At 40.4% G+C, this 26,392-nt stretch overlaps 1 protein-coding gene across 1 annotated transcript in view; it reads right to left on the minus strand.

The window, feature by feature from the left end:
* Positions 1 to 15,307: 15,307 nt before the first annotated feature.
* LOC124613219 (trypsin-like) overlaps positions 15,308 to 26,392 on the minus strand; it is an 81,762-nt gene continuing 70,677 nt past the window's right edge. Inside the window, exon 7 of the mRNA XM_047141892.1 lies at positions 15,308 to 15,710. Within this exon, the coding sequence (XP_046997848.1) occupies positions 15,564 to 15,710 (147 nt within the window). The 3' untranslated portion in view covers positions 15,308 to 15,563. The remainder of the gene's footprint in view (positions 15,711 to 26,392) is intronic.

Consider the following 26,392-nt stretch of genomic DNA (forward strand, 5'->3'; position numbering starts at 1 on the left):
GAAGAGCGGCGTAGTGTGCCGCTGCCAGCCTACCTGAGTTGTACAGGTTTTAAAATAACAATAAAGTAAAAAAAAAAAAAAAAAAAAAACTTGACTCATGTTTCATACCTTAATATATATTACGATGTTCATTGTCCCCAGGCATCTTCTGAAGAAGATAGATTTATATCTATTGAAACCTAGGTAAAGATTGCTTTATCCTTTGCAACTGGTCGGCTGTTCTTAGTCTGATTTACGTGGAACCATTGCTGTAGCGCAGCTATGTTTAAAGTTCCGTTTTCTGTTGATTCCAAGTCTTACTTAATTTGCATTTACAGTTTTCTCTCTCTTCAATTAACCCGCTAGTGGCACAAATGTTAATAGCTCGCTTTAGTGAGAAGAAGAGCAAATATGTCTCTTTTAGCAACCCGACAATCTTCCAACAGATACTTCCGAAGCTGTCCTCGTTATCCGTCCCTAACAACCATGGAGAATACATATATGTATCTCTGTTCTTCCAAAGAATAAACGTACTAGAAAAATACCTTGGCGTCGACGAGCTGTCGGCGCATATATTACTAGAAAATCCGATCAGATACTTTGCAAAAGTGAATAAATGTGGATGATTTGATTGATAATTATTAATTATTGCGTGGTAGAGGGTAATTTTCCGTGGGGAGATTACAGACTGACCATTAATTTTTATTTTCGTTCAAAGATTATCTTTGAAATACATAGTTTTCGTATTGATAGTAATTTTCATTGCACTTTTTTCTATGTTATTTTACAATACTTCCCTCAATAATCACAACACATCGTCTTTATAGCTTTTATCAATATTTTATTTATTACGATTGTTTTTATATCGTAGCACCAGTTTCGTAAATTTTCACAATAACGCCATGGGAGTGGCACAGCGCTCTTGTATGTGCAAGTGCTGAATAAACCTTCGTTAAGTGAAGTATTCGTCGTTCATCTAATTAAACCTTCTTCTACTTCTACATGACATTGTTGTGGTGGAGGCGCCAGGTATTGGAACGTGTGACAGCCCACATTGTCGACGACACAGTGGCTCTCATCAGGCCACGACAGAGCCGCCGTTTACGTGGCGAGAAACCAGAGTTCGAGCATATTCGACAGATCGCAATCTACCGTAGACAGAAGAAGAAGAGGACGTTACGATGACAGCAACTGTGTGCCACCACATGAGACATCCTTCCGGGTTCTCTGGAGACGATGGCCAAGATCCAAACAAGTGTCTGAAGGTATATGAGCGTATAGCCAAGTTTTACAAATGGGATGACGCCATATGTTTGGCTAATGAACAGGGCACTGCGTCAGGAGAAACTACAACATCTTACATTCAAGACGTCTTTGAGCTGTGTGAAATAGTGGACCTATAATGAAGGTGGAAGACAAGGTTGCACATCTCATGAAGGGTGTTGCTGAGGGCATGTATCAAGGCCTACTCCCGAAGGAGGTTTCGACAGCAGACAACTTCATAAAATGGTGCCAGTATATCGAAACAATGCATCAAAAAAGACTTACACGCAAGAAGTTTGAACGGCCTCCAAACGTCGTATCGATGTCTGTGATTGAGGAAACAAGTGACACATGAGGAATCTGTTTCGGCACCAAGGAAGACTGACGTCTGGAAGACCCAGGATAACCAACCAGTATGTTTCCAATGCGGACGACAGGGACATGTGGTGTGCTATTGTCGAGAAAGGCGGCGGAAATTTGATGACGCCCGAGACAGAAGACAGCAGACCGATCTTAGCCGACGCCAACTCATTGACGACGAAGATGAACAAGAAGATGTGGTTTCAGGACGACGTAGGTCACCATCCCGCAAGCTAGCCGCTGGAGAGGGCGCCCCCCAACACGCCGATCAAGGTCTTAATCGCCGTTTAGAAGCTCCAGCCTATCTCCTAGCCGCCGCAACCTGGAAAACTAAAGGGTGCGACCTTCCTTGGAGGTAGGGCTGCCAAAGAGAAAAATAGAAAAATCCTCCGCCGTCGATCACTGCAAAAATGATAGGAAACTACGTCCATATCCTCATGGATGACCGACCAGCCCAAGCTCTTGTGGACTCTGGAGCATCATATTCAGTCATTTCGGAGAAGTACCGTCGCCAGTTGCAGAAAACAGTATTCGTCGACAGAAAAATGTCTTTTCTGAAGGTGGACAATGGGAAATATGTAAAACCTACGGGGAGATGTACCATTCCTGTGGGTATAATGTCCATACACAGCCATTAGAATTGGTCGTCTTATAAGAGTGTAGTGAACTGTCGCCGAGAACCGCAGATCCTCCCAAGACGCATTTGCGTAGCAAACGCTGAGCCGTTAATTGAAGAACAGCTGAGCGTCATAGAAACCTTCCATGCTGAGTCTGTGGGCTAAATTAGCGCTACCACTACGAGACAAGATCTTATAGCTCGACTGTCACCAGCTCTCACTAAGGAACAATAGAATAAGCTACTTGCCATTCTTCAAAAGTTCTGTGAATGCTTCAATTCACAGGTGAAGAGCAAATTACACAAATCGACGGTGAAGCACCTGATTAGTACTGCAGCCCATCAACCAATAAACCAGAGAGCATACCGTGTGTCAGCAACGGAACGTCGGATAATTCGTGACGAGATAGAGAAAATGATGAAGAATGACATAATTCAGCTTTCACAGACCCCACGGTCGTCACCAGTGGTCCTCATCAGGAAGAAGGATGGCAGTTGGCGCTTTTGTGTTGATTACAGGAAGCTTAATGAGATAGATAAAAAGGACGTATACCCTCTTTCACGAATTGACGATAAACTGGATAGTCTGAAGGGGCCAAGTTTTTCTCAACCATGAACATGTACTCGGGATACTGGCTAATCGAAGTATATGACGCTGATCGCGAGAAAAATGAATTCATTACCCCTGAGGGTCTGTATTAGTTTAAAGTAATGCCGTTTGGCTTCAAATGGCTCTGAGCACTGTGGGACTTAACATTTGAGGTCGTAAGTCCCTTAGAACTTAGAACTACTTAAACCCAACTTACCTAAGGACATCACACACATCCATGCCCGAGGCAGGATTCGAACCTGCGACCGTAGCGGTCGCGTGGTTCCAGACTGAAGCGCGTAGAACCGCTCGGCCACAACGGCCGGTGATGCCGTTTGGTTTCTGTAATGCACCAGTAACTTTTGAACGAATGATGGATAATCTTCCACGTCACCTGAAGTGGACGATGTGTCTTTGTTATTTGGATGACATTATAGTGTTCTCAGAGACATTTGATGGACATATAAAAAGACTGAGGGCCGTTCGTTAGCGTCCCCAACAAGGCAGACTGAAACTTAATCCAAGAAAGTGTCTCTTTGCGACAAAATAAATCAAAATACTTTGACACCTTGTGTCAAACGAAGGTGTGCGGCCAGACCCAGAAAAGGTGAGATGTATAACGGAATTTCCTATTCCTTAAAGTATCAGAGATGTGATAAGCTTTCTCGGATTATGTTCCTATTACCGTCGTTTTATCAAAGACTTTTATATCAAAGCCAGGTCACTCCAAGAGTTGTTAAAAGCTGATGCTAAATTTATCTGAGGTGGTGCTCAACAAGATTCTTTCGATGTGCTGCGAAAAGCTCTGACGACTGACCCTGTACTTGCTCTGTATGATTAGAGAGCACCTACAGAAATACGCACAGATGCCAGTGGGTATGGGATCTGTGCAGCTCAGGTGCAAGTTTCAGATGGAAAAGAGAAAGTTACAGCCTAAGCTTCTTGGACATTTACAAAAGCCGAGAGAAACTACTTAACTACAGAAACATAATATCTTGCTGTGATCTTGGCCATGTGCAATTTCCGACAGTATCTCTAAGGAAGGCCATCCACATTTGTTACAATCATCCACTTTGTTAGCTGACAGGTCTTAAGGATCCAGTAGGTCGACTCGCCAGGTGGGCACTACGTCTTCAAGAGCATGACATTACCATAGTGTACAAAGGTGGAAGAAAACACCAAGATGCTGACTGTCTCTAAAGAAACCCTGTGCAAGACCATCAACACTTTGTGGAAGATAGTGACTGTCTCGCTGCACTCCAGGATCTCTCTGCTGAGCAGAAGAAGGATGCCGAGATATCTCAAATTATGCTTGCCTTAAATCGGTCAGAGGATATGAAATGACAATTTAAAGAAGTTAACGGATTGCTTTGCAAGAAAAACTTCCGTTTGGAAAGAGGTGGCTACCAGTGATTCCTAAACATGTGCGTTTAGATGTTCTACAGGAATTCCATGACACACCTGAGGCCGGACATATTATTAAGACATACGATAGTATAAGCAACGCATTTTTCTGTCCAGGTTTATTAAGACATACGATAGTATAAGCATGACATTTTTCTGGCCAGGTTTATTTAGCAGTGTCCGTCACTATGTGTCGCACTGTCGAGAATGCGAGAGGAGAAAGTTAGTTCCTCAGAAACCACCTGGCCGACTCATACCAATTCGACCAGCCGAAACGTCTTTCCAGCAGGTTGGGATTGACCTCCTTGAACGATTTCCATCGTTTGCTAGTGGCAATAGATGGATTATTGTTTGCACTGATTATCTGACACGCTATGTAATTACAAAAGCCTTGAAAACAGCCGAAGCATCAGAAGTAGCCAAATTCATCGTGGAAGACATTGTATTAAAACACGGTGCCCCAAGGTCGTTAATTACGGATCGAGGGAAATTTTTCAGTCGAATCTTGTGACACAGATAAGCCGTCGGAGCAGAATCACTCATTACATGATCACTGCCTACCATCTTCAAACTAACTGGCTCATTGAACGCCTTAATAAGACCTTAGCCGACATGCTATGAATATTTGTCATTGTTGCGCAGATCAACTGCGATGAGGCGCTACCTTTCGTTACGTTTGCCTACAACACCGCCAAATAAGATACCACAGGATTTACGCTACTTTTCCTGGTGCATGGGAGTCAGGTGACTACGACGATGGACACTGTCTTTCCATTACATCCTGGTGACGTGGACGACTACTAAATCGGCCAGGTGTTAACCAGTGCTGAGGAAGCTCGGCAGTTAGCTCGACTCCGCACGCTGCAGGCTCGAGAAAACGATCGCCGAAGGTATGACACGAGCCACCGCCCTGTTATCTACCAGCCTGGTGACCTCGTCTGGATCTTCACTCCTGTCCGGAAGATTGGTCTCTCTGAGAAGCTCCTCAGGCGCTACTATGAAGATGTCTGCCTCGACACAAGACGACGAAAGGTCAGAGATACGGTCCACGTCCTTCTAATGAAGCCCTACAAGGATCCTGCAACCCAGGGTAAATTCGAAACTCCAGCAACAGGCAACAAGCGGAAAGGTGATGAAGAGCGTAACGGCAAAAAAAGTATCAGTCATCGGGAGTCGGAGCAAGCATGACCGATGACTCGTTCCCATACTAGGAGGACGTAACACCGAGACGCTGTTCCCTTAAGGAGGGAGCAATATCGCAGACGAAGCTGAGTAGCACCACGGTCTATTGATGCCGGCACGGTAACTCAGCGTGTTCGGTCAGAGGGTTATCTGCCCTCTGTAATAAATAACTGTGTTAATGGATCAACGACGAACTGAAACGGGTGTCTTGCGTCATTCTCCCCGAGCAGATGTAACGAACGAAAACGAACAAAATGATATTAAAAAAAAGTGGTTATTATATTAAACTGTTGCATGGAGGATCGTGATTTCAAAACTCACCTGGACTGTACAATTTTAATTTCTATATTCGGTTCGAGTACTTTCTAGAGGTATCCATAAATGTCAAGAATCATAGTACTGAAATGTTCTGAAGCTGTATATATACTGTATGTGCTCTGTGCGGAGGCAGTTCGTTCCGCGCTTTTGTATGTGCAAGTGCTGAATAAACCTTCGTTAAGTGAAGTGTTCGTTATTCATCTGATTACACCTTCTTTTACGTGATAATATTAATGATGAAAGGCATGGCATGAGATACGAATATGTGGGCTTCAATTTTTAAAACGTGCTTTAGGGAATCGAGTGGTTCTTGGCTGCCAGAAACCTGAGATAGCTGCCCCTTCTTGTGGAGAATGGGATGGCCACTGTTGTCTTGGGGAATAGGAGCTTAGAGTCGTTTTATCGAGGCCCAATCAAGAAGGACTCGGTAAGGCAGCAACAGAGAAAGTAGTGTGGATAGTACAGGTGGAGCTGCAAGTTTGCTTGACCAACAGTATGACAGCTGGAAATGGAGTACAGGCATGAGCTATCAGCTAGTGGTTACTTGCTATCAGCATGCATACATCGGTTCCTGGGTGCCTTCGCTCCAGTGAAGGCCGTGTTTTGTTATTTAATGCAGTGCTGTCTGATAAGCTTAGTTGTAATATTAATAGATAATACTGAAGTTGACAAGTATTCATGTACCACAAGTTCCCACCATTTACCACTCCTCATGCCCCCTGCACTACAGCACAACTGTGTGATGGGGCTCATCTCAGAGGTACGCCAGTTCATATCCCTGTGAAAGATTTGCACTGCCAATATCTGGCTGACAGGTGACAAGGAGTGGTGGTACGAAGTTCCTGATCACGAGTCAATGCCCTAATGTCTAGGACTTAATTTGAAACCTCTACACAGTGTTTTATAAAATGAGTGCAATGTGACACTCTTGATGGCAAGTTGTCACTCGCCCTTCCTTACATCCATAACAACACCAAACCATCGCTACACTGTACAAGCAATCATCAAAGTCATCCACACGACAGGGATGTTGTCACTTCATGAGGAAGTAAATGGCAGCCTCCTCCATTCACACCATGCCACAATGGTGATGCAGGATTCATCCGTCTACTGCCCTGTGTTCAGTCCATCGCAAAGGGATTACTACCACTCCTACCACCACTAATGCTAGTAGTGCTTATTTATAGTGTTTTCTCAATAGTTCATTGAATAAAACAGATGAAATAAGAGAGTAATTATTAGCAGCACTACAATTTGTATTGCAATTGGTTCCAGGGCTTCTGACTACAGCCAGTATCATGACAGGTTCCATTGTGGGGAACGCATCTTTCATTCTTCATAGCAGTTTCTTCACTTGGCGACTGGTCTACAGGTCTTTGGTAGACTAATGGTTCTGTGTATGAACTGGTGCCAGCAAGTAGGGGCACCAAATAGGGGCGACTACCAAGTAGAAATGTCTTCTAGAGATCAGTGATCAACTCTCAAACTCACTCAAACAACCATGTACTTTTCCAGAGTGAATGATCGGTGACACAGAAGAAAGAGCAGTAAACGTTCAGATCTGAAATGTCCCTCGAGGGACGTCAAGTGAGCAGAACAAAAACCCTAGAAGGTGCTGCTGCAGCAGTGTCGTTGCAACATGCTGAGTTAGTCAGTATGGCATAGAATGTGTTGCAGAAGAATACACCATGGGTGAAGTGTATGTCTATGTTGTTGCACCTCACTTCAGGAGCACCTTCTGTCAGCCTTGAACGAACAGAAAGCGAAGAGATGTCAGTTCGTTAGAACATCGAATTGACACAAATGACACTTTCTTGCCTCTTACTTGCACTCCTGATTTGAAAGGAAAGCTCGGAAGAAAGTACTTGGCAGTTTTCTTGGGAATGAGTGAGCAGCAAAGAGCTCAAAAAGGAGATCAGGGGTCGCTCCTTTCTCTGTGCTCTTGTCTCATCCCATGATTCAGCTCCTGATCGCTGCTCACTGTTCTCTGTTTCTATATAACTCGCCACTTCCCATTTTCTGCTTCCCTACAGTTTAAAGCTCTCTGCTCTTCTAGTGATAAATACTTTCAGCTTCCCTACTGCCCACTACTCTCCATTTCCACACCACTGCTGACTCTGTGTGGAGCAGATTTCAGCAGTCTTTGCTCATTCATCGATTCAGATCGAAGTTTTACTTCATTCCTTCTTGACTCAGTGCTCTCCCTTAGAGTCTGGCTCACCATGGATATCTTTCATTGTAATAATAACAGTATGTGTGTTGCATTACTATGTTTTATGTATATATTACACACATATATATTTTAGAATACATAGCCTGTACATTTCATCTCACTTCTAGTTTCTACTTTTTAAAAAGTACATTTTAGTAGCAAGTATTTAATTTTTGTGTACAACATATTTTTCTTCTTTGGAGGATGTAAGATACCCATGTTAATCTCGAATAGAGTAGCTTCATGTGGTATATGTACATTACAAAACTGGGTAAAAAATGTAAATTGTCCTTTCTGTTAGGAGAAAACTCCTTATTTTTCTGATTCCTCATCAAAACTGAAGACACATCTAAAGTTCAGTCATCTAACAGTACCTATTAAATGGTATGGATCAGCAAGCCGATCACTATTACAATCAACTGCTGAAATTCCAGAAAATGTCTCTCATAAATGGTCTTGAGGGATGACAGTTTCCAGTTTAGATGAAATATTCCTCCAAAAAATCAAAGTGAATATCAGTCAGTATCCAGATAACCATTATTTCGTGACTAGAGCCAGATATATTTTCTTTTGTGACGCCCTTTTTGTCCTTTGCAATACCACCATACATAGACTTGAAAATTTTATAAGACCAGTCACACCAAATAAAATAATGACGTTGGATACACCATATTTTCATGTTTCGCATAAATTATAATTTACAAACTAGAAAACGTTACCAAAATTCATAACGCCCATTGTTTGAAGAAACTGAAAATAACTGCGTAGGCAACGACATGCTGACACCTGTACGAATTCATGGCATATTTTATACATGAAAAGAATCAAAGTAATAGTTTCTAGAGTTCTTCCAGTCTGAAGAAAGGTGAGTTGTCGAAAATATTTCTAATACGGCAAAGGCAGTTACTGTCAAATTTAAAATCACAGCCATAATAATGGACAATGCTTCAGACATGAAATCTTCTCTGATGCTTTTGAAACTTCCAAGTATACCATGCTTTGCACATTCTCTAAATTTCCACTAACAACATGGAATGGAAAAGTTAATACAGAATACAGTCCAAGAGGACAGATGAGCAGTAACACTTTTCGAAAAGAGTCGATTTGCCGTAAGCAACGTGTTGAAATATAAGGCGATTAAAGGAGAGGCCATTCGCCACACATTCGCAGCCATAACAGGAGGAATTCTTCAATTTGAAAAGAATATGATGATGCCATCATACAGCTCCAAGTAAGCCACGACCCAGAACTGCAGCTGCTGTTGGACTAGACACATATTGTGACTCTTTAAGTTCATGACATAATTAGCATTCTGAAAAGTTCTGGAACTGCATCCGGATGACGTCGGTTTCTTGCAACCGTATTTCAGCTCACAGTTATTCGATCATCTTCAGTTGAGTGTTTTACACTGGAGTTTGCTACGTCCCTAAGTTCATACCAAAAGTTGATGTGCAGTCACATGCGAGTAAGTTACCATTCCATGTGTGCGTTCTGTCGAATTCAGGCCCTCTTCGAGTATAGGTCGTCTCCGGCGCATAGGCACCTGTGTAATGCTCAAATTAGAGGCACGCCCTCTGTCTGAATGCTGCCGTGCATGATAAAAAATTTAGATATGAAATTAACTGTCGCTATGTTTGTTATTAGGCGTAAAATGTATTCTTTCTGTCGCTATGTGTGAGCATTGTGTAAGAGTACGTATTTCCTGTTGGTAAAAACCATTTTTCTCTGCTCGTAGTCCAGATTTTACTGTACGAATTGAGCTGTGGAGGTGGATGACATGAAGTCCCCCAACCTAACTCTCGGATGAGTGGCAGGAGAGCAGTGGAAATAATCGCATTGGTATTAGATACTAAACCAAACAACTAGTTTAATGAATTACCAAACCTAGAACACTGCATCAACATTATTGGCAAATAAAAGAAAAATGTCAACAATGACAACAATCCCTTAAATTTATGCACTTTGCAAAGGCAAAGAACCCATTCTAAAAGCGTCGACACATCACTACATACGTGAAACCTAGCAAGTAACTGCTCTAAGTAAACAAGTTCCGACTTTTTAATTAATAGTTTTGAAATCTCTAATAGACTTTTCACCATGTTTCCTCTCAATTACAAAACGAATGTGATGGAGGTCAACGTATGATTTTAGTAAATGCATAGGCAGAAGAAAACCATTAATGCTTCTGTAGACCTGTTACCAGATCATGACCACATGAGTCAATTTCAAACAGTTAAAATTAAAATAAATTAAAACAACTGTTTTTTGTCCAAGAATATGAGTAATGAATCCTTTTCATCTTTCTGATCATCAAATATTTAGCAACTGCTTGTGAAGAACAAAATCCTACGAGGCAGAGAGTACAAACCGAGGGACCAATTCGCAATGCACATGAAAGCTTCAAAAGCAATCATAACAAGGTAAAACGAGGTACACAGACTTGAACTGGATATGGCATATGGATCACATCCATTACCTGGCATAACGAGATACACAGACTTGAATTTGATGCGACATATACATCGCACCCATTACCTGGCGTGATATACTCTGTGATTAACAATCAACCATTTAATTCGATTATTAAAATGAGTATAGCTACCTGACAGTGATCTAAATCAGCTAAACAGAGATTAAAAACAAATTATTGGTACTAAACAACTCCTATTATTCCACAGGAAATAACTGAGTATATAATATCCATGCACTGTTGAACATAATTTATTAAATACTAGCCTTTTCCCCACTGCAGTGCTTGCTTGTATTTATGTCTCATATAATGCGGACATCTTTTGGTCCATCTCCTCCTGCCCTCTTTCTCCCTGCCCATCACCTTCCTGACTCTCTATTGGTCCACCCCATCCTCCCAGCTTTTTCTGTCCGTCCTCTCCCCTCTTTCTGTCCATCTCATCTTCCAATCTGTCTGTCTATCTACCCCTCCCTCTATGTCTTTAGATCTTCACTTGCACCTCTACCCGTACTCTTCACCTGCTGCCCCTCTCCCTCCCTATCCAGCTCCTCCTGCCCTCCCTCTCTCTGCATCTCCTCCTTTATCACTCTCAACTTTCTGCCAGGGCGTGCCTATCGATACGCGTAGTCCCTGAAAAAGTGGCCAATAAAGCAGGCTGGTACACGTACAACGCTCTCTAATGCAGCACAGCCGATATGCCAAGGCCTTGAAAACTCTATTTCCCGTGATGTAAAGGCAGCCATGCAAAGGAAGCCTATACTATTACAACATAACACACCTGTTTTACTGGCCAACTTACACATTGGCAGTAGGAGAACGGTTTTTTGCTGTTTATGAGTAGGATGTCCCGAAAAGCTGGCTGATGTGGCAGGTCGATACCATTCTCACATAACACAACTGTTGTGCAGAGCAGCCTTCATGGCAGGACCTTAAAATTAGGCATGTCTGTGTTTTCATAAATATGAGAGATATCGTTTTATAAACCCCACTACGTTAGTTCTCTCGAGGCAAGGCATCTGTGCGTCATATTTGGCCCACAGTGGTATAGAACCCAGGAAGGGTTCTTACTCGTACAGACATAGATACATTCCGCTTTACACACACACACATACACACACACACACACACACACACACACACACACACACACACACACACACAGCCATGAAGCCACATCTGAGTACATATATGTCACATATAATATGCACATCTCTAGGTCCACTCCTCCATTCCTCCTTCCCATCTCTGTCCATCAGCTCCTCACTTCTCCAGCTGTCCATCCTCTTCTCACCCACTGAATACCCCAGCTGTGCTTGTGTGATGGTGCTCCGTCCCAGCAATAATCCTCATGTTGCAGACTCCACCAACTACCAGTGACTGTTAGATATCCATAGAGGAATGAAATGCAAACACAACATATTATATGTAGGGACACATTTGTTAATAATAGTACACTCTAATATACAATATGTGTACTGTTCATAGGTACCATGATATATAAATTGCTGGGTTACCTCACTCTGCTACAAGCCATGTACAACTGGCCATGCGCGAAATAGGGTACCGTAAACTTGAGGCCACATACCTCCATACTTAGCCCTTGAGCTTTATCTAGCAAGATAGATAAAGTCAATTGTAAGGCATCACTAACCCACAAAAGGGTACTGGGATTCCCTACTGAATTAGCAGTATACAAGACATGGATACTGATTCACTGGCAGCCCTACATGTTAAGACTGTTGCATCTATCACATTTGTTAATGTCTCAGTCTCGCGCAACTGCATGCCATTGTGAAGTTTGGTACATTTAGATTTCGCAGTGACATAATGCATGTGCTGTCTTCAGCGCCAAACAGCGTAATGGAGTGCCAGACAGTGCCAGTGACTGCAAGTGTGCCGTTGGGAATTGTAGCATACTTTCTTTTTGAGCGCTGTGTCAGCAGACATGTAACGGGTTACATCACAAAGCAGCATGTCAAGGATTTCATTGTCTGTCAGTATTTGTTACAGATCTCGTGTCGTTTCTGGTAGGAAGGACAGCCCTTATAGGCAACCAATCGACATTGTGATATTAGGGCAATGTATCGGGATACACACATACACTGACGTCTTTTAGGTGTTCATACAACATCACGTAGCTTGGATCATAGTGTAACCCTTCCCTCAGGGTTGCAGGGTAGGTGTCCTTCCACCCTGATGTCAGAACATATCACTGTCGTCATTATACCATGTCGTCTTTTCCAAAATGTAGTATTTGTACGTAAGAATATCATGGTCGGAGATGCATAGGTATTTCACGTTGGATGAATACAGCGGAACATGCCATTGCTAAGAAACCGGAATATGTCCAGCAACTTCATGACATGGGGCATACTCTGAGTGTGTAATTGAAAACCATGTAGTGCGCTCTCTGCGATATGCTGATGGTAATCACCTTGGAAACGACACATTGTTGTACGCAGAAGTCTGCGTGAAGGCAGGATTGGATGGGCCTAAGGTGGGCGGAGGCAACACATCCACATTTGGTGCGTTGCCTACCAGATTGCCTATAAGGGGCCAGACATGTAGGCTGCCTTGCAGAGCAGGTCGATAACGCAGATCGATACTATTCCCAACAACACACCGGTAACGTTATGTAGCGTATACAACAGGGGAAAAAGATTAAGATTTGTACACATGTTATTTATTTCCCTATAAATTTCTCCACATGCCAATGTAAATGTACAGATGCTATTATGACTGATCGTATGAGGCACCTTCACCACAAGGATAAGTGACTGATCCTGCAATGATAGCGGAACCCATGGGGAGGAAAGGAAAGTCTCACTGCTCCCTGATCATATAAGTGCCTTGATTGTTAGAGCATCTGAGTATAGGAAGACTAGTCGTAATCTGTCTCTGTTAACATGTAACATGAAGATTCACTTTGAACATGTACGTACATTTTCAAAAACTCTATTTCAATCCATATATCATGTATTGCAGGAGATATTGCATGGCATTGAGGTAGTAGTATACAAGACATTCAGTGAAAGCAGTGAGATTCCGCCACTTAAGAAAGTAAAACCAAACAGTGCGTTTATATCTCGTGGTGGAAAACCAGGTCCATTATCCAAAAATGTTTGTTTTGGCCGTCGTATGAAACTTGATGTCTTTCACTTGAGCCAGACGTGTTACAGGATTCCAAATCAGTTGGAAAGACATAACACAAACAATATTGTCGCTCGCAAACAGGACAATGTGACTGAAAAAATATTTACCAAGGGCATGTCAGAACTGGGATAACATATGCATAATATGTTGTTGAACGATCATGATTTTAAAAGGATGAATGTGAAGGTCAAAGTGCAAAAGGCAGTCAACTGACATATCTCAAATGAGCAAAGAGCGAGCATTTCGTACTGCTGTACATCGAGGGCTGACCTCGTCAGCTTGTCGAAATATTTTGATGTTTTCTGATGTTCTAACAGTCCAAACGCCTCCCCAAGCTGTTCCAGATCTCACCGTTCCTATCATTCTGAAGTTGTTTAACCATCATTTTACTTTTGGGCGAGATGGAACAGCATCGTGTTGACCAGCATTGAACTGAATGCGAAATCATCGCTGTGTCAGCACTACCGAATGACCGTTTACAATAAGGCGTCGTAAACAAAGACGCTCCGTTCGATAAAGCAAGGCTCCATCGCTAATGAAATAGCAAGTAATAACGAACCATTGCGCATGCAGTATCTCCCCCACCACCTAAGTTATGGTGGACTCTAAAACGCAACACCTCCACACATTTCCGACCTGACTAAGAAGGCAGGACATCCCTCCTGCAGCTGTTCAGACGAATAGCGTGGGGGTACCCTTGGAGCTTTCACGTTTTTCAGTCCGCAGCTCGTGGCTGGCTTAGTGGCTAGGGTTTCTGCGTCTAAATCACGAGGTCACGCGTCCGGTTCCCGGCCGGGTTAGAGGTTTTCTCCACCCGAGAACTGCGTGTTTGTGTTGTCCTCATCATTTCATCATCATTCATAAAAGTGACGAGACTGGACTGAGTAAAGATCGAAAATTTGTATGGGCGTTGATAACCGCGCAGTTGAGAGCCCCACGAGCCAAACATCATCATCACGTTTTCCATTCTGAAAAGGCACCAAACACATCGTATCGCGAAATGTATCTCTCTCCGCTGAATCGTTAGCGCCAACCGGCTTTGAATGATAAGGCTAGAAGCTATTTTTTCAACAGGGCCGCCATCTTCTGATTCTGTTACTAATACGGTTTCCAGAAAACCGAAAATTATTTGTTCTTCTCCCCCTTGGTTCCCCAGCTTGGGAAGCCATAGCACGCTTCGCAATTGCCGAAAAAATTAGCTATCGAGGTAAAAAGTGATGGTCAAACGTAGTGGATAATTAATTATGCATACTATACTCCAGTGAGTGCCGCCATCTGTTTCGTTCCCTCTCTGAGATTCAGAATCTATAATTTTGCATCATTCAAATATTTCATGTCTTTCTCTTTGTCAGGCGAACGAAACTGTCGTTGAGACTTCTCGCGTTGGTGCGTGTGTGCTAGACAAGTTTCTCATATACAACCGCAGCTCACAAGGATTTTTAGAGGCATGTCGATGATCTTCGCTGGAAAAACAACATCGCTCTGAACTCGAAACAAGTAGCACATTGAATCTCCATTTACCAGTTATCGATTTCATTTAATGAAGTATTTAATTGCAGTTTAAAAATTCTGTTCCCCTTTTGCCTGCTCAGGATACTTGAATGAAAATCTTAACTTAACCACACTGTTTGTAAGCCACTCTTTTTATGAGTTGTTCATCAGTGCTGACACGTACGTGTTCAAGTAAAACCGAAAGAAACAATAAGCATTACAGTAACTACATACATAGGAAATTGTGGTCAGACAACACCAGGGTTTGAGGCCGTCCTTTTGGTTACGCCTTGAAAATCTCTTCTAAAGAAAATCTTAAGGAGTAGGTCACTCTGAGACTCTTGTCAGTGCTTATTGTCGTCGACACGGAGCAGTGTACATTGATTTTTGTCAGGTGGTTTGATTCGTTCCAGGCACAGACTGAAATAAACGTACAATGTGGCGAACAAAGTAGGTATTATTTCTTAAGGCTTAGTATTGTGGTTACTATAGTTCAGAGCACGAAAAAATCAGGAAGCTGTCCACATCAGACTGCGTTCTGATTGATCCAGTCGACGTAGTAGGAAACTTCAGTAAAGACACCTGGCGAGTCTGCAGTTGCACAGTCGTAACCACCCCAGGAGGTGATACCCACCTGCTGACCGTTCACCAGCAGCGGACCACCACCATCTCCCTGAAAAAAGAAAGAAATATTCTTAAAGTTGTTCACATATTGTACAACACTTGAATTGTCCTGGAACGTTGTAAATGAACCTAATGTAGTCTTTTGAAGACTCCGCGCCAGCGGCTGATCCAAGAAAACAATCAAGCGTATGCCTAGCAACAGCAGATAAGCGTCGACGGCCGTGGCCTGTATCTTGTTTAGCAGTTTATCAGCTCGCTTGCACTTCGCTATTTTGTTCCCCACCCGTATACCTCATCACCTCATCTTAATCGTAGCACAGAAATCAAAATAAACAGGGTTCTGATTGTTGCTATTATGTTGAGGTATGGAATGTCGTAAGACTTAGTGCCCTGCAGTGCTTTAGAAGAAAATGCTACGACCAACTTTTGCCTCAATAGTGCTAAACAGATCAGTTTTCGTTCGAAGAACTCCAGTGATCTAAGTGGTACGTTGGTTAACACACCACATGCATATCTGTAATGAGGGAGAGCTAAATCCCTCTAGGGCTACCAGGATTATGTTTCTCGTTGTTAACGTGAATCACCTCCTATTAATGCAAGAACCATTCTCTTCAATGGACCACTTCACCATTTCGTAGTCTGCCTAGCCTAATGAGCCTCCGCTTCTTCTCCAAAAGGGGTGTGCTTTCCACATGCCTCTAAATTATCTTCCTGCTTCTCCTATACTTCTCGTCGATTTTCATTTCTTCTGCAGTTCTGTATATTTCCATTTAATTAGACTATTCTACATTTTTTTCTTCATATCACAGAGTTTCCTGCGAAACGTGAGCGATCCTACCAATGTTTTTTCCCTTATTCTCTTTTTTCTTTACCGCTACGGAGATAGCAGACGTTCGATTTGCGGTTCTGAAGTGATAATTATGAACTTTTGTCGTGACACGTATGACATCATTTTACTTCGTATATGTAATCTTAAAGTTTATTGTAAAATAACGAAAGGTTTCAATAAATTAGTTTCGTAAGTGTAGAGCTAAACTTCCCTGGCAGACTTCTCTCGATGACTAGGGCGACTCTTAATGTGCTTGCACAATGTCCCAGTTATTTCAACATTCACCACAAACATCTTAATTTAAGATTTGCACTAGATCACAACAGTACCAAAAGGAAATCTTTCAGATACAAAATTATAACTTTAGTAATGAGGTTAGATCACATCTTCAACATTAAAATACAAATTCCTGGTACAAAGTAACCCTTTTTAATTTCTTCAGAGTGAGTGAAACTGAGTAAGTCTGTACAAATTTCTAAAATAATGAAACATAATCAGGTATATCTCAATTAGATGTTTGATGTAAATTTTTATGAGACATAAATTCGCACCTTTCACGTAGATACGTGACCTTACGAACAAAACAGGAATCACAAAGTATTTTGAGTTGATATTTTGTTGCTGCGAAACTAGAAAGTTAACAGTTCTTTTCTTTTATCAGTCTTCTGAACGGTTTGATGTGGCCCGTCACGAATTTCCCTCGTTTGACATGTTCATCTGAGAGTAGCTCTTGCACCCTACGTCTTTAAGTATTTGTTGCACGTATTCAGGTCTCTGCTTCCTTCCACACTTTTCATCTTTGCAGTTCCTTTTAGTACCATGGATGCTTTTTGTTACACCGAAGGTTGTTTTGACCTTTCGATATGCTAAATCAGTCCTTTCCAAGATCATTTCTATTTCGATTTCTTACAGGCGTTTCGCCTCGTATTCCACGAACATCCTACTTATTTCATCCCTAATTGATTTATATTTCTATATCCCTGTATTTCCCCTGAATATTTTTGTACTTCCTTGTTACGTCGGTCAATTAAAGAATATCTCCTATTACGCAAGATTTCTCGATAGTTACCTTCCTTACACTTATGTTTGTCTGTACCACATGTGTAACTGCTCTTTTTAGAGATATCCACTCTTCCTGAACTTAATTGCTTACTGCGTTATTTCTTATCGCACCACACACATAAACTTCAAACTGGTTCTTCCAGACAATTCTCTTGAAACTGAATTCATTCTTCGTCAATCCAAAATAGTGGTGTAAGTCGGTATTTGTTCCTCGGTATGTCCTACAATTTAGTATCTGAATGTGAAATCTCTGCGTGAGCATTATTTAAGCCAGCTGGAACTTCCCCTTGCCTCCGGGTATTTTCCAAATATACCTTTTCCTCCTGTGACTCTTGAACCGTGTTTGCACTTTAACTGGTTCAAATCTGTTATAGAACTCAATTAGTCTTACTCCGCTCTCATTTCTACTACCAAACCCATATTCTACCGTATCCCTTTCTTCTACTACTTCCTCTACAACCACATTCCAACCCACATAACCACTAGATTATGATATCCCTTTACATATTGAATCATCTTTCGAGAGTCCTCATATACTTCTAGTACACTCTCTCATTCTGCTTGTGACATTGATAAGTATACCGGAATATTGGTTTGCTACTGAATCTGATGAGAACAGGCCTGTGTAGTGGGACGCGAAAATGAAGCCTCGCCCATCCACCAGTGTCAGCCCAGTTTTCAGGTGAATATAAGTTTAACTTAGTGTTTTGTTTATGTATTTTGTAATATTTGTAATGGTTGTGAATTATCTAAAGTTTTGTATTTATTTTTATGTTTCATGTACGGAGAGGGCGGCGCAACGAACGGAGACAGCATCTTCACTGCCGGGACCAGAGAGAAAATTGCTGGCCACTATACGTCGCGGGTCGACAGCCCAAGAGCAACAGAAGATCCTGAAACCGAATTGTTGTGTCGTGCTTCTAAAAACTGAAAAAATAAGAATTTGTAATGTTTCTACAACAATGACGTCATAGGAAGTTTAATCATGTTATAAATGTTCAGTCCTATCTTGTCAAGGCTCATGTTCACGTCTATATATAGTATATATGAAGATAATAAATTAGTGTACACTGCAAAAGTTTAAATACGTGTTCCGAGAATTTATTTATGAAGAATTATGTTATGGAAGAAGTATTACTGATTTATTTGACAAGATTATTAATTTTTGACAACGTTCATCGCGGGTTTGAGTCTTGAAAGTTTATTCAATGTGGTTTTAATATCTATTAAAGCAGGTAACTTGCATTAATATAATTTCTGAGAAGAAACAAACGACATCTAAATTGAAAAAGTTTGCGCAAACCAATTGGACTGAATGACGTAATTCTGCGCATACGACTCAAATGATTATGTTTTAATTACAGTTTCGTTCAAGAACCATTCACAGACAACTTCAAAAAGAATTTAAATAATTTTGAAGTGTTTTGTAACTGACGTAGGTGACGAAGTCTGCACATCGTCATATGTCAAATGAAAATCATTTATACAAACTTACGTCGTTACACTACACCGTGGCGACCGTGACAGGACTTATGTGCAACTAAAGCACACATCTACGAAACAATTAAACCATCAAGAGTCCTTCGGAAGTCAACGAGAGTCTTCGTGGAGCCTTCACCAGCCAGCGGCGACTTCGCGGGTGTGGGCATCTGACGGAGCACAGCCAAGCAGTACGGTCAAGCAGTTATTCCACGAGAAGGCGCATTTGTTGGGCAGCAGCTGAACGCTGCACACCCCGACAACCTTTTTCTCCCTAAACTAACAGGCCCAGTACGTCAGCTGGGGGGCGTTCCTCCGGCTGGTATTAGAGGTGCTGCTGAGGGCTTCGCCTGTCTACGGTGCGGCCGGGCGTGGTTGCAGCCAGTGACGTCTCCTGTGTCTGCCGGTTGCGGAAGCGGGGTCGCAGCATCTCAGCGGCTGCATCGACGGCTGTTACTTCTGCAGCCCATAGCAGCACACTGATTACCGAGTACTACAAACTACAATATTAGTGTCCTGTGAGTCTGTTTTAAGTTGGAAGTGAAGTGTTGTACATAGGGAGTGTGCCTTAATAGGATTGTTGATTACACGTCTGCGTGTGTAACTAGTTAATATCTTACAATAATATGGGGAAGTGAAATGTCAGACGAAGAGCAATCTGTGTCCGATAGGAGCATGAGATCTCTTTTTAGGGCGATCGCTAAATTAAAACAATCTAACGGGGATTTTTTAGCTGAATTGAAACAATCTAACGAAGAATCTACGGCTAGAGTAAAAGAGGAACTTAAAGGGGAGCTAACAAAATCTACAGGCACGTTACAGGAACATCTTAATGAAACCAGTCGAGAATTAAGTGAGCTAACAAAATCTATAGACAGGTTACAGGAACATCTTAATGAAACCAGTCGAGAATTAAGTGAGCTAACAAAATATACAGACAGGTTACAGGAACATCTTAATGAAACCAGTCGAGAATTAAGTGAGCTAACAAAATCTACAGACAGGTTACAGGAACATCTTAATGAAACCAGTCGAGAATTAAGTGATAAAATAGAGGCTTCTAAAGCTGAACTGCAGGAAAAACTAGCAGGACTTAGTAATAAGATTGCTGATAATTGTAAAAGATTAGAAGAACATATCCAGGAATCGCGTGAGGAAAAAGCTCGCATGCGAATTGATATTACTGACTTAACCAAGAGACTACATAATGTCAATGTCTTACTTGTAAATGAAATAGAGAAAAATAACGATAAGTTATGACATGAATTTTCTACGCAAATAGAATCTGTTCGTAGAGAATTATTAGAATCTATTAAAGAGGTTTCTACCAAACCTGTAGATATTTCTTCAATAGATAATGTAGAATTAGAGACATTTACTCATCGAGTAGAAAAAGATCATACTGAAATAGAAAACATGAAATTTTTAATTACTTAAATATGCAGTAACCTTGAGACTTCCAAAGATAATAATATTGACGAAGGTACAGAGCGTTCACATCGTGAACACAGTGGAGAATCGATATTAGCTAACCGTGTATCCAGTACAGTAATGCGAATACAGGAAATTACTAAACGGTTATCGGAATTAGATAATAATGAAAACATTTCAAGTAGTAGAAGTAATAATGCAATCAGAGACAACAGTCGCATCGTGTTTGCTAGCTTGAACGACAACAATACAAATAAAGAAATCACGGCAATCAAATCCGACGCAACTCCGTCTCTGCAATCTAAACAAAATCAAACTATGTCTCTCGCAGAATATTGGAATGATATAACGACAAATTCAAATGTAGCTAGTCGATTTCCTGTATTCAAACCAGGAGGCGAACTTCACCCTATAATCTTTATAAAAGCTTTTGAAACTTCATTATCTCCTAAATGGAGTAATGAAAAACGGATTCAATTTGTAATAGGACATTTAGAAGCAGAAGCTGCGGAATGGGCAGTACTGCATAGAACTGAATTTGGGGGCTGGGATGATTTTGTTAAGCAGTTTAAACAAAATTATTGGTCAAGAGGAAAACAACAACACTTAACTTTAGAGTTGTTAGATCCTCCTCCTTATTCTAACCGGGGGGGAGGTTATAGGAATTATTTCGAATGGCGTTTAAACCGTGCTAAATTAATTGAAGACCCAATTATTGAAAGTCATCTAATACGAGTCCTAATTAGTAGGTTACCGTATTATGTAAAGGAAAGAATGATAGAAAGGGAATGGTCACAACCTTGCGAATTATTAGGATATTTAGAACAGTTAGATATACTTAATAGAGAACGGGAAGACGAGGAATTTAGATTTGGTAGAAATGACAATTCTCGAAATAATAATAATTCAGAACCACGAAAATTTAACAACAACAATCCTAGCCGGGTTTGTTATATAAAACGTCAATCTAAAGACAAAGAGAGCCAACAAAATCGGGGTAATAACTCTAAAATGCGGAAATTACACAACAATGATAATGAGGTAAATCATCCTCAAGTAATTAATGAAGATCAAGTTGTAGGTGACGTTATCATAGAAAGTTCGGAAAACTAGTAAAGTCCTTTAGTACGGGTCGAGTAAAGGGAACTGTTAGTCAAAATTATACAAGACCCAATTGCAATTTATCATTAAGCTGCCAAAAGGAAGGTGATTGGCAACAAGATTTACTTCATGAAGACAATCAGATAAGGGAGAATATAACTTATAAACCCATTATTAAAGGTTATATTAAAGATACCGAAGTAAATATTATAATCGATTCGGGTAGCGAAGTAAGTATTTTATCTAAAGAATTATTTCAACTTAAAAGGAAATATTGGAATTTCCCAACCATACCTGTAACTGGGGTTAAAATTATAGGAGTTACTGGTAAAAGAAGTCAAAGTATTACTGAGGAAGTTTGTTTAACTTTGAAATTTCTGAACAATTAATTTCTCACTCTGTACTTGTTGTAGCCAACTCAAATGTGGCCATAATTTTAGGTATAGATTGGTTGTGAAAATATAAAGCTATATTAGATTTTAAAGACTCTTCCTTAACCATCCATAGGAAGGCACGTGCTTTTAAAGTGAGGTTTTCTAATAATCAAGCACCTGAAAATTGCTACGAATCCTTACAGATTAAGTACACACAGACCATGAACCTATTAATAGATTCTAGTGATCTTGAATATGAAGTATGTGAGCCTAGTAATAGTATCGAAACCGAAGTGAAAGAAAAATGTTATTCCACGAATTATCTGTCTGAACAAGAAAAGGAAGAGTTGCAATCTTTATTGTTAGAATTTAGAGCCGTCTTCTCAGATGAACCTGGAAGAATCAAAGATTACGTTTGTAAACTTAATATTAAAGATCAAAACCATTCTTTAAGAAACCTTAAACCTATTCCAGTACAATTCAAAGAGCCGGCTAGTAGAGAAATAAGTAAGATGCTAGAACAAAATATTATCGAACGATCATATAGTGCTTTTAACAGTCCTTTGTGGGTAGTTAAGAAAGCTACTGGTGGTGTACGACTGGTTCTGGATGCTCGTGAATTAAACAAAATCATAGAGATGGAAAGAGACAGACCTATTCCTATGGAGGAGGTACTTCTTAAGATTGCTGGTTCTCGTTATATGAGTACAATGGATTTAACTGCTGGCTATCATCAAGTCATATTACACCCGGATTCACGGCAATATACGGCTTTTCTGTTTGAAGGCAGATCATATCAGTTCCAAGTTTTACCTTTTGGACTTAATATATCATTGTCAACTTTCATTAGGGCGTTAGATTCTGCTTTGGGTCAGCAATTATTACAAAAGATTATTTTATATGTAGATGATATTTTGGTAGCCACTAAAACGTGGGAAGAACACGTAACGACATTACGGGAATTGTTTAACCGATTAATTGACAGAGGAATTACTTTAAAATTAGCTAAGTCTTACTTCAGAAAGGAGGAAGTGAGATTTTTGGGGCATATAGTGGACAGTAAATGTATTAGGCCAGACCCAGCACGTATTGAAGCTATTTCTCGATGCCCGAGTCCTAGAAATCGGAAACAACTGAAATCATTCATAGGAATGGTAGGATTTCTGAGAAGATTTCTTCCAGGGCAGGATATTGTTAATCCTGAATTACTCGATTTATTGAAAGAGAAATCAGTATGGCTCTGGGGAAAAGAGGAAGAGGAAGTTTTTAATAAGATAATGTTATACCATCCAGATTTCAATCCGGACTTTTGTATGTGTACAGATGCCTCTGATTATGGTGTGTCTTGCGAAATATTCCAAGGTGATCTGACCAATGAAAAGGGATTATATCAGCCTATTGGATTCGATAGTAGAACTTTAAATAAACATGAAAGAAATTATTTTGTAACCGAGAAGGAAGCTCTCACAGTGGTATGGGGTTTTCAAAGATTTAAAGGATTATTAATTGGAAGAAAAAAAATTGTATATACTGATCATCAGGCTTTAACCTTTTTAAACAATTGCCGGTTACTTCACCGTAGATTATTACGTTGGGCATTATGCTTGCAAGAATTTCAGTACGAAATTAGGTATATAAAAGGATCTCAATATGTAGTTTCAGATTCTTTGTCGAGACTTCCAGTAAGAATGGAGAATATTAACATTGCGGAAGAACCAGGAACAAATTACCACGTTTATTTACTTTTAATTCAGGAGAACGAACGTTAGGTTGAACGGATAGTAACTGCTATTAAATGCAATCAAAGAAATGAGGATCAATATAGGGAACTTATACAAAACTTTAATAATGGGGAAGAAACAATTAACACCCGGGGTGTGTGGTTATATTTCAACGACTTGTTGTATTGGAAAGCGCAGAGGGAACACCAGAGATGGAAAATCTGCATTCCGCAAACTGTTGTGTACGAATTAATTACTTATATTCATGAAGGTTACGGGCATTTTGGAATTCATAAATGTATTAAACATCTAATTAAGTATTATTATTTCAAAAATATGTCCCATATTGTGAGAAGTATAATTTGGACTTGTGAAACCTGTCAAAAGGTTAAAGTTAATAACAAATCTAAGCGTTATAAATTATATGCTGTAATTCCTCGAGGTCTATGGGATCTACTATCATTAGATTTTTTTCGGCCCTCTGCCTCGTAGTTCAGGAGGATTTACTTATGTGTTTGTTGTAATGGAATGTTGGTCCAAACATGTGAAACTACAGACTTTGAAACGAGTGAATACAGCAAGCGTTATACGCTGTCTTACTCGAAATTACTTTGTTAACTGGGGCATTCCTAAACGACTTATGTCTGACAACGGTAGTGCTTTTATTAGTCAAAAGATTCAAGATATGATAAAACAATATGGAATCAAACATATCTTAATTTCGAAGTATCACCCTCAAAGTAACTTGGTAGAAAGAGTCATGAAAGAATTAGGACGATTATGCAGAACTTGTGCATATAAACATACTCGGTGGACCAAACTAATGCCTGAATTCGAAAAGATATTAAATGAATTGCCTCATCTGACGACACGATTATCACCTATAGAAATTTTAGGCAAACGAATTATAGGTGAGCCTTTACTAGCTGCTCTACCTTGGCCACCAGTAAATGAGATCCAACAGTGCATTCGAAGCGACAAAATTCGCGAACAGATTGTTAAAACTGCTCAACGCAGAATTAAAAGTTATAATCAACATGTTACGGAACCCTCATTTCAGGTAGGAGATCTTGTATTAGTACGATCTCATCCTAAAAGTTCAAAGATCAATAAGGAATGTAGAAAATTCTTCTTAACCTGTTGTTCATAAGATTGTGCATCCCAAAGCGTTAATTCTTATGGAACCTTCATCAGGTGTAATTAAAGGATTATATAGTGTCGATCAAATTAAACGCTTCACTCCTAAATAAGTTAATATTTAGTATATGTTACATACGGACGAGCGTTCATAGTTAATTCATCTGAAGTTTTTCGTGGTAGTTACGTGTTATTTTAAAGAAATGACAGGAAGTTTAAACAAGTGTTCTACAATAATCTACCGGTACTCCAAAAAGGGAAAAATAACGAAAAAGGGATTTATATGGACGAAATGTTTGTTGTTAGGTCAGAAGCAATTTTGTATATTTTATATTTACTCGGATAGTAGGAACCAAAGGGTATGGTTAATAATTTAAGGACCTTGGGCGTCCAGAGCTATATGGCTCACGAGAACATAGCAGAGTGCCTTTAATAGAGATTTATAATAGTGTTAAAATAGAACACACTAAACGGCGCTCTCTCGCTTGTTTCTCCTAAATAAATTGCCATTACCCGACAAAGCGCCGAAGGTAAAGAAAGCCGTTCCGAGATTCTAAAGAAAGTTTTGCTTGATTTCTTCTTGACCTCATGCATAAATAAAGCATTATGGAAAAGAACGACGTAAAGTAAATAGTACTATTAGTTATTGTGAGAAACTTATTAGTAATATATATTTTGGAAAGAATAACTCTAGTAAATGAATAAAACTGAAACTAACCTATCACAATTTGAACGCTCTGTCCTAATGTGACAACGTTAAAGAACGTACTAAATTATTATTTACTAGCAACTACTACATGAAAAGGACTAATCTCTATATATTCAGTTCTGAATAACCATAATAGCATAATTAAAAGTAAATGACAAATAGTCACAACAATATCGTAAAAAAAGGATTGAATCTATCTAAGAGCAAGGACTTTATATTACGGAAAATGCGAGAAAAATGTATAATATTAACAGTTAAATATGGTATACAGGGTGTTACAAAAAGGTACGGCCTAACTTTCAGGAAACACTCCTCACACACAAATAAAGAGAAGATGTTATGCGGACATGTGTCGGAAACGCTTAATTTCCATGTTAGAGCTCATTTTAGTTTCGTCAGTATGTACTGTACTTCCTCGATTCACCGCCAGTTGGCCCAGTTGAAGGAAGGTAATGTTGACTTCGGTGCTTGTGTTGACATGTGACTCATTACTCTACAGTACTAGCATCAAGCACATCAGCACGTAGCATCAACAGGTTAGTGTCCATCACAAACGTGGTTTTGCAGTCAGTGGCATGTTTACAAATGCGGAGTTGTCAGACGCCCATTTGATGTATGGATTAGCACAGGGCAATAGCCGTGGCGCGGTACGTTTGTATCGAGCCGGATTTCCAGAACGAAGGTGTCCCGACAGGAAGACGTTCGAAGCGATTGATCGGCGTCTTAGGGAGCACGGAACATTCCAGCCTATGACTCGCGACTGGGGAAGACCTGGAACGACGAGGACACCTGCAATGGACGAGGCAATTCTCCGTGCAGTTGACGATAACCCTAATGTCAGCGTCAGAGAAGTTGCTGCTGTACAAGGTAACGTTGACACGTCACTGT

Source organism: Schistocerca americana, chromosome 4 (assembly GCF_021461395.2).
Source record: "Schistocerca americana isolate TAMUIC-IGC-003095 chromosome 4, iqSchAmer2.1, whole genome shotgun sequence".
Taxonomy (NCBI): Eukaryota; Metazoa; Arthropoda; class Insecta; order Orthoptera; family Acrididae; genus Schistocerca; species Schistocerca americana.